General features: G+C 35.9%; 1 protein-coding gene across 35 annotated transcripts in view; it reads left to right on the forward strand.

Annotated features, from left to right (window-relative positions):
- The window catches only part of RIMS2 (regulating synaptic membrane exocytosis 2), a 448,944-nt gene that overhangs the window by 108,189 nt on the left and 328,108 nt on the right, over nucleotides 1-12,647 (forward strand). For all 35 annotated transcript variants that reach the window (XM_017806448.1, XM_017806450.1, XM_017806455.1 and 32 more), the window contains one exon: nucleotides 6,596-6,906. In XM_017806448.1, coding sequence (XP_017661937.1) covers nucleotides 6,596-6,906 — 311 coding nt within the window. The remainder of the gene's footprint in view (nucleotides 1-6,595; nucleotides 6,907-12,647) is intronic.

The raw sequence follows: 12,647 nt of genomic DNA on the forward strand, positions 1-12,647 counted from the left end.
AGTTTTGGCATTCAGTCAAAGTGATTATAACTTTATTACTTGTATGAAAGTGAAAGTCAGTACCATAGCACAGACTAGTGGCATAGCAAAATATTGAAAAAACAGGTAATCTTTATCAACTCTTATAACAGTCACAAACTCAAGGATTATCTTTGTTCCTGTAATATACTTTCTTGAATAAATGCATCAGTTTAACTGAAGGAAATTGAAAGGGGAAGGTATCCCACAGGTACAATTCAATAAATAGAGTTTAGTGGATAAATACTAAGATAAAACCTTTGTTTGCTATGGTGTAGTATCAGAATGGAATGAAATGAAATGGAATGGAATAGAACAGAATATTTCAGTTGGCAGGGACTTACAATGATCATCTAGTCCAACTACCTGACCAATCCAGGGCTTACCAAAATTTAAAGCAAGTTGTCAAGGGAATTGTCCAAATGCCTCTTAAACACAGACAGGCTTGGGGGATCCATGACCTCTCTAGGAAGCCTGCTCCAGGATTTGACCACCCTCTCTGTAAAGAAATGCTTCCTAATGTCCAATCTAATCCTTCATGACCTACAGTCTTCTGATTATAGATGAAGCTACCATGCAATGGTATCAAATAAACACCTAAACTCTTTAAGGAGAATTTCACATTGCTGTAACCACTGCAAGTGTTTGTTCTCAGGTACTATCAAATAAATAGTTGTTCTGATGAGAGTTATTTGGGATTTATTTTTATGTAGAAAAATATTTACCAATGTGCAGTTACAAATGATCATAAAATCATTCAGTTTGGAAGGGAGCTGGTATTTGTCTAGTCCAACCTCCTGCTCAAAGTAGGATTGACACCACAAAAGAAAAAAAAAACAAACTGCTGGATGAGTCCTCATGTTAACATGATGATATCTTGTCTGTACAATCAGAGCAGTAAAATGAATTGGAAAAGATTCTGTTTCATTAAAAATATAACCAGATTCTGCTGTTTACAATGAATGAGCATAAAGCAGGTATGATTTATTCTATTCACTCCAAAATAATGATTTTTTGTCTTTAAAATAGATCTTAGCAGCTACAAATAATGCATCAGCATTCTGGACCCGAACCTCTAGAATGATGTGTCTAAAGATAAATCCTACAGCCAATGTAAAAGCCTCTGTGTTTTCCAAAAATATGAATGTTGGCACATGCTATATTTAAGTCTTCCACAGTTATAGACAGTTGCTTTCATTAGAAAGGAATATCAAAACTAACATTTTTAAAGGAAGAACCTCATGGAAAACAATACAAATTTTCCCTCATCAGTAGTGGAAATCAGTACTTTTAGCTGTAAGAGACAACATAGACTTCAGATGGCAGAAGCAAAATGGAATTATTGGTTTTTTAGGACAAACATGAGCCATGTTTTGGTGGCAATATAACCAAATAGATAAAATTTTATATTTTAGCTAACTTCGAGCAATTTCTATTCTAATTCAAGGAGCTTTGAATTCTAAATATTAAGAAGAGTACTAAAAAGTTTAACTTGTGACAGGGAAAACTAAGTGCTTTTGCTATTTTACTGGAAAACTTTGGCAGATTTTAATGTATTCTGAAACAAACCAATAACCAGAAAAGCAGTTCCATCTCATTTTCTGGGGAGATAATGTTCAAAGTGAATCTCACAGTCTCAGAACCAAGACACCCACTTATTAAATTTATAGTTCTTTGGAAACACCGTTATATTTCAAATGGGCAAAATGGGGAAAGATCAGCAGAAATTGGGACTAGAGGTAAGGCATATATACCATTGGCCCCCACCGATACTAGTGCTATATTAGCTAAAGATGCATAGATTTGCTATATAATCGTAATTTCTGTGGCTGCACAGAGGAAGCTGACTCACGTTCCTGGGTGCCAGCGCTGGTTCTGCAGTGTCCATTCCACAGCGACATAGTGACTAATGGAGAGATGTACTCCAGCCTTGAAGAAATTTCATTGGTACAGCACGACTTCAAACATTGCTCCATGATGTAATAAAGTTGTTTTGCACCTGGAACAGATTGGGAAAAAAAAACCCAACCCAAAACAGGACTAGGAGCAGTGTGTTAGTAATCTTTATTATTTGCCCTGATGCTGGATCCAAGCAAAGGGTTTTCCTACTCTTCCATTTGTCTCCTCTTTCCTTTCAATGTTGCATTCTTGTTACCTTGTATAATGTTTAAGGAAGTGTATCCTGCATAAAATACGAGAACCAAAAAACCACACAAAAAGACATATATATTTAAACCATGTGAAATTTGCTAAAGAATACTCCCAGCAAGCAAAACAGTTAATATAATGCTAATATATTAGATGTTGTTGGCAAGCAAGTGAACTCTAATAGATTTGGTAAAACAACAATACTAGAGAAGCCTTCTAGTGTAATTTTTCATCTCAGCACACCTGAGTAGTGTTCTGAAGGCTAATGAGGATTTGGTGTAATTATTCCTTAGGTTGTAATGTCTAAACTAACAAACTCAAACTGATGTGTAATCAAATATATAAAATATACTGTGCCTTTTAATCTAATCTTAAATAAAGTAATATTTCCATTTTATTCTTAGAAGTTAGTGATAGGTCATCTATCACTCTACTTAGGGGAACAGTGAATGGTCTTTTGTAAGGTAGCTGCCTTTTCACATTATCTAAAATGATTGTCGTATTATATCCTTTTTATTAAACTGGGTTTTTTTTCCTTGAAATATCTGCAGATGTAATTTCTTGATGAATATATTTTCCATTTTATTGAATTTAAAGTGGTGTATGAAATGTGTTTTGAAAAATTTTATCTAATAGCAAAAAATTATAATGTCTTATTTAGGACAAGGCAAGGAAGAGTTTTTTTGTGTATTAATTATTTCTGATGCGTAGATGTGAAATGACTGATTATTGTAGGTTTTGCAGAATTTGTTTTATGGGCCTATGTAAAAAAAGTGTTAATATTATATGATGAAAGCTATTAGCAGAAGTGGGAGCATATTATGAGTAATCTTGTAAAAAATAGTGAAGAAATAAAAAATGAGATAGAATTTGTTTGTTCCCTGTATGGAGCTAACCTTTGTGAATGGAAAGCAGAAGGAAGGTTTAAGGTAAACTGTCTAATCCAAATTCGGAATACTTCTTTACAATGTTGTAGAAAAGAAAATAAATTTGTCTTTAAAAAAATGGATATAAGCATTGATGGGAAAATGTCAGGCTAGATATATTTAGTGCAGCTATTTTCACACTTGAGAAGTTGATTTGAACAGAACTTCAGCAATGCCTATCGTAGGCACTAGATGGTGTTTCAACCTTTCCTACGGAAATGCACATCCCGTTCCAGTGCCGCTACCACTTGAGATTCTAGATTTGAACTAGTACTTAGCGTTGGAGAGCAGATTTTTGTCCATATTTTCATTTTCAAATTGGGAGTGTCCCCATGTGAAGAACTGACACGCACAAATTGCAACAGTGACGTTTATGTACAAAATGTGTTCACAACTAATGAAGTCCTTAGGGTGGTGCTCAGGAGAGTTGCAAACGGGTGTAGTAGGTACTGTGCCCGCTCTGGAGTGCAGATTTCTGATATAAGGGATTAACCCTTTTAATTACTGTTTTAGAAGGGAAAATTCTGTGGTTCTTCACAGGTTTGTAAAAACGCGTGTATTGAACACTTGGGTAGTCTCCTCTCCGCTTCTCTGCTGTGCTGCCCTCACAGTCCCATGAAATTCTCTGTCCTGTGGGCACTTGGCAGGGACAGACCTGCTCTGCATGTGTGACCTGCTGAGTGCTCTGTCACAGGCACCTGGGAGCAGGAGAAATCCTGTCCAGGAATATGCCACCTTCCCATCTGTGCTCTTATAATGCTACCTTACAAGCGTGTCTCATTTAATTGAGAGGTCTGCACTGAAAATTACCAGGATTTTTTAAATTGCAAGAATGCTTCCATCGCAGCAATAAGATGGAGAAGCAATTTAGCTCAGTACTATTTGAGGGCTTGTAATTTTTATGCTCACTGAAAGCACATACATTTGTGTCTGTGTGACAGGTGCCATTCTTCTCATTGTGTGTGATTATTTGAATCACATTATGATTGTTAGGGTCAACTCTATGAAATCCTGCCTATTGAAAGTACATTGAAAGTAAGGCTTTATCAGAAGTGTTAGCTGTAATTATCATTAGACAGTCTTAGAAAAGCAGAAAAGATCTGCAAAATACATAAATATATGCACTTTTCATGCAATGTGTTTGAATTTTTTTCAATCTGAAATACTCTAAGTAAATTTTTCAGGAGTCAGGTTATGTCAGGAGTACGCTTCCTGATTCTACTTTTAGATGAGGAGATATGAAATCATATTCATTCACAAGGATCTCTTATTCTGTTGGGTACAAGAGAATAGTACTAATCATCCTGGAGTGCACTGTCTGGGGACAAAATATGGGTGTCAGCCAAGGATTTAGTTGCCCAGGTGTTTTGACTATAATATCTAGTTTTGTGATATTATGACATCTACTAATAGAAATAGCACATGAAAAAGTGTTGGGGATTTTATCTCATTGTCATTAAAGTTGTTACATATTTGTATACTTCAACAATTGTTTTAGATCCGGTCTTTTTATTGTACTGACACATACGTGGAAAGTTTAGAACTTCTTTCAGCTGTATACAAACCAAGCAGAAATACTGAAGCCTTTTAATTGCTATTAATAAAAGAGGGCAAAAATACTTCTGTCTTGGGTGCTGAACTTTCATGTTGGCGTTTTCATGTACTTTCTAACTTAACTAGTAACGGTAAAACAGGCCTGTTCTTGAATTTGTATTTTAATGGTGGCCAGGCCTGAAGAATACACAGTTTTGACCTTTGAATGTCATCTAAGGATATCTAACCTACCTCAGGGAGCAAGCCGCTACTTAGGGAGTCTCTCTCTTTTTTACCCCTAGTGCTTTGATGATTTATTCTGTCTTGTTGATGTAAGCAGGGACGAGTTCTCATAGATGGTATCAGCCCTATACAAAGATTAGGCGGTGTACCAGGATGGGGCATATCACCACCATTAAATGGGCAAGGGTTGCCTTCTTTTCCTGCTTCAGTCTGACAGTTTGTGAATGAAGGAGTCAGTGAGTTTAACTTGAGTATGAATCTTACATCCAGGTAACCCTCTACATGAAGCTCTCATCGAAACATTTTTTGTGAAGTTTGACTAGAGAGCACGGCTGAAATTTTCTACTAGAAAACAGCCTGGAGAATAAGACACAGATTGAGGCTTCTGAAACCTTTTCTGGTGGACTGAGCTAGATGTATTAGGGAGGTAGAAACTACATCTTCCATGTTATTCAACCATGGAGCCAACTACTTTTAAAAGAATAATGAAGAACATTAATGTAAACCCTTGAATTTCCTGAACTGTACACCCTTGAAAAAGAAGCATCTTAGTGTAGGATTAGAACTAGAGACATTATAACTACATTGAATGTTGAGTGTAGACATTCAAGGAACATGTAGTAAAAATGGTACCATTTTGTCTATGAACTTAGACAAAGATACTTAAAGAGCAGAAAAAGAAGAATAAAAATAAAAGAAAAAGAAAGCTAAACTAAGGCTAAAGAAAAATGAAGATTAAGGAGTGAAGGATTAAAGTTGCAGTGAAATAATGCTATCTACAATCAAATTGTAAGATAACACAATAATCAGTTTGAATGTACCATTGTGTTCATGACTGGTGTGTTGTATTTGATTCACTACATCCTGATTTGTTCTCATATAACGTAATAACTGAATATGACATTGACTTACAGATACTTGGTGCTGTCAGTTTGCTGCACTGGCATGTGACTAAGGTGATCAGATACAAAAGCTTTGTGAGCAAGTCGATTTTAGATTATTAAAAAACCTCATTACTATATGCAGAATCTCACAACTGGGAAGGTGTCATAATTTTAATAATTTAGTAAGCATACAATGAAAGGTAAATCTTGGCTATGAAGTAGAGAGATGCATCATCTTATACATTGCGTTACTTTATTTACAAAATTACTTTAATTTAAAATTGCTCTGAAAATTAAGTCACTTCTTGAAGTCAGCTTCTTCATATAAACATAAGATGCAGACCACCGTGGAAGTAAATCAGTGAGCATTTTTGAGAATTATAAAATTACTTGTTTGCAATAGCAGAGGATCTATTCCAAAGTTCCTTACTCAGTGAGAGAATGGATTAAAAGCTTAATGATTTCTTAATTCATTTTTTCTATCATCCTCAAACCATAGTCTTAATTTTTTAGAACTTACATATATTGCCATTGGAATGTCAAGATGTAGAACCTTTTCATTTATATTGCTTCTATCTGTGGTTTTTCCTTGTGTTTCAAATAATGAAACAAGAAAAGACTTAAATTATTTTTGCTTGTAATTTTTCTAAAACAATTTCCTCCAGGGTTGTACAGACATATTTTATAATGTTGTAGCTTAGGTCTTGTAATTTTAATAGAAAGAATTAAAACTGTATTCTTTCTACCTTTGGAAATGGCAACAATCAGTTGATGTGTGCTTGATGAAGATGTTGTATACAGTGTTTACAAGCTAACAGATTTTACATTTAAATGTCTGAACAGGTAATGTGGGTATGTAACTTGTGCCGAAAACAACAAGAAATCCTCACAAAATCAGGAGCCTGGTTCTATAACAGTGGATCACATGCACCACAGCAGCCTGACCAAGAAGGAATTAGAGCTCTGCGAAACGAGGAAGCACCTCAAGAGAAAAAAGCAAAGCTGCAGGAGCATCCTCAGTACCAAGGACCACCAGGTGACATATCCACACAAGCTTTGGACAAAAACAGATCTCAAGGGCTCACAAGACAAGACTCAATTAAGAATGGTTCAGGAGTAAAGCATCAAGTAACAAGTGACACAACATCAGACAGGTAAGAAAGTATTTAATGATTATCCTTATAAGATCTCCTGAATTTATGCTACAAATTTTATTTTATCTTTAAAACTTGTATCTTATTTTTATTCTGTAGCCTCTAAAAATACATGCTGGGCATTTTGAAGCAACAGTTGAGGAGTCTTTTGTTGGTTTCAGATGGTCATAGCCAATGTGTGGTATTCATTCCTTCTTATTGAAAAAAAACATGGAACATGGCAGTTGCAGCGTGACAGAGCTTGTCCAGGTGCTTGCAACTTTGTCAAATCATAGTCATTGTGCTATGTTACCATATTTCTTTTGTGGTCACTAACTTTATAGCAAAAAAACTGTAATAATCCAAAACAGAACTCAAAAAAGCAGGTTAGTGGAAGATGGTGTCCGTTCAGACTACTGAATTAAAATATCTGGTTGTGCTTGCAATAAACAGTATTGAAGATGGTGAAATCCTTGTGTAATGACCTGAGCCTCTTCATGGTTTTTTAGTCCCTTGCTTTTAGTTACTGTCATTAGTATGAAAGTTTTTTTCTTCACTTGTTTGTGTTAATGCTACTTGGCATTGGTTGAAACTGTGACTCTATTGGCACTAATGTAGTAAGATCTGCTTGAACCAGAGGCTGGAGGTGGAATTCCCTCCCTTTTTCTTGAGGTGATTGTACCAAAAGGCACCAGAAGGCTCTCAACCTCTGCAGCTACATTTTACTGAAACATGAAAGTAAAAGTTGTTTCATTGAATAAATTTAGTTTCTTCTTAAACAGGACTGTAATAGATCTTTAAATATGGTGAGAAGCAAAAGAAGAGAGCAAGCTTGCTCACGTGTTTCCATACAAATGATACCCTCACGTGCACATGAGAGAGAGACCTCCAGCTGCCTTGGAATTTGGCCTCCAGAGCAGTGTAATCTGGCAGCATTCCTCTGCTGCCCAGCTATGACCTCATTACAGTATTCTGCCAGCCTGAAATAAGTTAGACAGATATCTTTTACAGCTAATATAATTAAAATAGTTTTCTTTTTTCCTCATGTCTTGTATTCCACCATATTTTATTTCCTACTTTTGGTCTTATATGGAAACAGATCTTTTTTGTTTAACTTTTTCTGCTTACTGCCCTTTGCTCTGGTTTCAGCTGATGGGTTCAGTACGTAGTGGCTCTGAGTGCTACTCAGTTATAGGTGTAGTGTCTGAGAGGTACAGCTGGCACCCTAACTTGATGCTAAGGAGCAGGAGGGAGAGACAGATTCTCTTGTTAATAATGTGATGATAAAAAACTCTTGCTCTTGTTCTCAGCAACAGTTTAACTCTAAAAATGTTTTTATATTATGCATGCAGAATTACAGAGTGAGACAGGGATATATGAGTAAAAAATTCATATATGCAAGATGCATTTACCCGAAGTAGAGTTTTATGATAAACAGAACAGTATAAAGTAATAATTGCCAAGAGGAAGAATGTGGACTTTATGCCTGAAATCAGAACTATTCTGCTGATTGTGATCACTTCTACTCAACATATTGTTTAAGTCCAGATCGTTTTTTCAGTCATTATCCTCTTCCTGTTTTATTTGGATAATAATACTGATGTTCCCTAATTAACATATTCAAGTGTGCTTAGAATCTGATATATATTACATGCTACTGAAGGACAGAGAGTCTGCTGAATATTTTTTTCCCTAATGTTCCTTACATAAAGTCTTTTTTTTTCTTTTTCTGGAGATAATGAAAAAGATTCCACCATGATGCCCAATGAACATCTTACTGGTCAAATGGGTTTTTAGAAGTGAACATCAATGTCTCTGAGAGAGGCTATCCCCGAATTCAAAGATGGGGATAAGGCTTAAGTTTGGATCTCTGTATGCTGTTCTCAACAATACTGAAAGACTTACTATTTGTGCTGATTTTGAGGTTGGGGTAGAGTTAATTTTCTTCACAGAAAATTGGTGGTATGGGGCTGTGTTTTGGATTTGTGCTGAACACAGGGTTGATGATATAGAGATGTTTTTGTTATTGCTGAGCAGTGCTTACACAGAGCCAAGGCCTCTTCTGCTTTTTGTACTGCCACACTGGCAGTTGGAAATTGGGGTGCATGTGAGGTTGGGAGGAGACACAGCTGGGACAGGTGACCCAAATTGACCAAAGGAATTTTCCATAAACATCATGCTCAGTAAATAAAATGGAGGGAATAAGAAGGAAGGGGGGATGTTTGTAGTGATGGTGTTTGTCTTCCCAAGTACCCATTGCATGTGACCGGGCCCTGCTCTCTTGGGGGTGGCTGAACACCTGTCTGCCCATGGGAAGCAGCAAATTAATTCCTTGTTTTTCTTTGCTTGTGTGTGTGGCTTTTGCTTTACCTGTTAAACTGTCTTTATCTCACTCCATGAGTTTTCTACCTTCTATCCTTCCAATTCTCTCCTCCATCTTGCTGGGAGGGAGTAAGCAAGTGGCTGCATGGGGCTAGGACTTAAACCATGGCACAATTTTATTACATACAGCTGCTTGTAAGAGCAGAAGATAATATATTATTCTCTTTATACCAAAGTAATGCATAGAATATATATATCATAATTTGATATAATTTCAGTATTAAAATTTATAAACCCATATGTGTGCTGCTTATTATTGTTTTAACCATTAGGCTAGTATTCTGTTCCCTTGATGTATACAACAGTCCCATTTGGAATTGATAGATTCCAAACTGTTTAGACAGACAGTTAGGTAATTGATTATGGATTTTCTTTGAGTGATCTGAAATTTATTGCCTTAAAGAAGTCTGGGATGATTTTGGATTGCACATTCTTCAAGGACATTTTTCTCATATTGTGTCTATTACATAAAAAAATAAAATGTAATTAAATGTCCAGGAGCAAGTTGTACTTACAATCAGCAGTTTATAGAATAGAATCATATAATGTCTTGCATTGAAAGGGACATTAAAGATTGTATAGGTCCACCCCACCTGCCATGGACAGGGGCATCTTTCACTAGACCAGGTTGCCCATAACCCCATCCAGCCTGGCCTTGACCACTTCCAAGGATGGGGCATCCACAACTTCTATTGGCAACCTGTTCTGGTGCCTCACCACCCTCACAGTAAAGATTTTCTGCCTTATATCTAACCTAAGTCTACCATCTTTCAGTTTAAAGTCTTTACTTTGATATTTACAATCTGTGCTACAGCGCTTTTGCTGCTTTGTACGTAGTGAACCCATGGATAAAGGCAGAGGCAGCAGACACACCTTAGGATTCAGTAATTGGCCCTGGTATATTTGACAGTTTGAGGTGAGACTGGCAGAGTATGCATCACACGGAGGTTTGATGTTAAGCACAGTTGAACTGTAACCATACATAGTGCTTTTCACAGACTTAACCTTTTGTGCAGAATACGGATGCTGATACAGTGTAATGCTACATTCCCCGAAAACTACCAAGTGATGTGAATCAAAGAAATGCAAAATATTATTCTAAGTAATCCATAGACTCATAAGGTCCATTCTGAGGTCTGCTTTGCACAGATGCTAGATTTATGGCTGCAGTTCTTTGATTTGTAGTATTCAATTTCACGTTAATTCTGGATTTTGCAAAAAGGTCTCATTTTATTTTATTTTCATCAAAAAATTTCATGTAGTCTATTGTTCCCAAGACCTACACTGCTCATCTTTCAATACATTGTGTTTTCTCTCCAGCAGCAAAATTATTTGAGCAGATATAATCTTTTTTTCAGTCATTTTGCAGTAGGCAATCCGCTTGTGAAATGGTTGGTTTCTTCATTCCAAAGCCCAAGCCAAAGCAAATGTTTACGACATCCTATTAAAATGTGTACAATATCCTAATAATAAAATCTGGGAATCGAAACCTTAATGCTGATACAAAGCTTTTTTACATGTCATTCTGTTTGCCTGAATTATTAGATCTTTAGGTAGTGTTGCCATGCTTGACTCGTTAAATAATTATTTCTCTTGCTTTTAGCAGGATTCACTGTAAATCCATTTTAGTAGTTTTCCACGTATGAATTCAGTGTTTTAAATTGTAAATATTTTTGACATTCTTCCAGAAGTGTTGCTTCACAAACCTTTTTTCTATTTACTTAGCTCTCTTAAAGTAGGAAACGACTCATGCATCTTCCCAAAGTAAGGTTATGGTGACATAACTATTAATATATAACTGACATGATGTTATGTAGTTCAGGAAGATAAGAATTATTTGTTTTTTTTAAAAATTATTATTATTTTCCCTAGTCGTATTGTATGAATCCAAAATGTTTTTCAAAATTTGAAAATGATAACTTCAGTTTTACAAATATATATTTGTCATGCATTATATTAGTGTAAGAAACACTTTCCCAAGGATATATTTCATGAGATTCAATGAAAAAAAGAAAATCGACTTATTCTTGCTGCATCTCTCGGAGGGTAAGACATGTCACAAAAAGAGAATTGGTTCTTGGTATCTGTAAAGATCATGATCTGTAAGATCACGATTTGAAGCAAGACTAATGAATAAAGCTGCCTGAACCCTTTTCAGATTAACTGCAAGGATATGAGATTAAATCATAAAAACCAGAATGAAAACAACAAATTGAGAGTGAGCAGCTGCAGAGTTGCACAACAGCAGTATTTATTTTCCAGGCCAGCAGATACGGATAAAATATGTCCTCCTTCCCTCTTCCTGGGCTTCTCCTTTCAAAGCTACATTATTTTGTGGTTTATTTTCTATCAACCCTCTTATCTCAGAAAAAAAAGAGGATTTCTGTGGTGGTTTCCATATGCTATAGTGGGCTTGGAGAATGCATTTTGTTCTGAGTAAGAAATGTAAACAAGAATGTTGAGGCTAGTTGGGTCTGAAGACACAGGATTTCTGCATGTATTCCTTATGAAATATATAAATGTGCTTCCCACATATAAAGGCTTTATTCTGTTGTGTTACCAATGGCAGTAGCATTAAAGTGGTTTTCTGTGTCGCTTTGCTTCTGTTCTTGGAAGGAGTGCCAGTATGAGTTGGCAGTGTAGGGTCTGTCTTTTGGGGGCTGCAGTTTGTGATGTCAGGGAGTGAACAGAGAGAAAAAAGACTGAAATATGAGAGAAAAGGAGGAGAGAGGAAAAAGCAGGCATAAGCTAGACTAGAAACATCAAAGAGCAGCATGAATTAAATAAATGAAAATTTGTGTCCATCTGTTTCGTGTTATATCTTTTTCAAATGACTCTTCTTTAATTGCTTCATCATGAACAACTGGTACTGAGGACAGCACTGATGGTAGTTTATTGCAATTTAAAATATGACAATGTAACATTAAAGAGTCAGTCAATTACATTCCTTTCTGAAAAGCTGAAAACTGGCCATTTCTCCAGATTATTGTTATTTTTCTTCTGCAACACTTGTGACACAACACTGTAGTGCAGCCTCTGATTTTGAATGGATTTTTTTTTTGACAACCTAAATTGATAGAATTTTAGGCCAGATGTGTTAAAAACCCTTTATTTGGACCTGTGGAAAGTAAGCAAATTTGAAAGCAATCTCAAGTAAAATAGAGGCATTTTAACTTTTTAACCTTTTTTTTACCTGCTGACATATTTAAAGAGAGTGAGAAATATTAAAATAATTGTATGGAGACATTGTTTAAAATATGGGCATTGGTATCCAAGAGTCAGACTGATAAAGCTGTGCACAGATGGGTTCATGTCTGGAAGTATCCATTTAGGACAACAGGGTCTATAAACTTTTTTTTTATGTATGACACAAAAAATAA

This window comes from Lepidothrix coronata, unplaced genomic scaffold (genome assembly GCF_001604755.1).
Source record: "Lepidothrix coronata isolate B3197 unplaced genomic scaffold, Lepidothrix_coronata-1.0 Scaffold15, whole genome shotgun sequence".
NCBI classification, from domain to species: domain Eukaryota; kingdom Metazoa; phylum Chordata; class Aves; order Passeriformes; family Pipridae; genus Lepidothrix; species Lepidothrix coronata.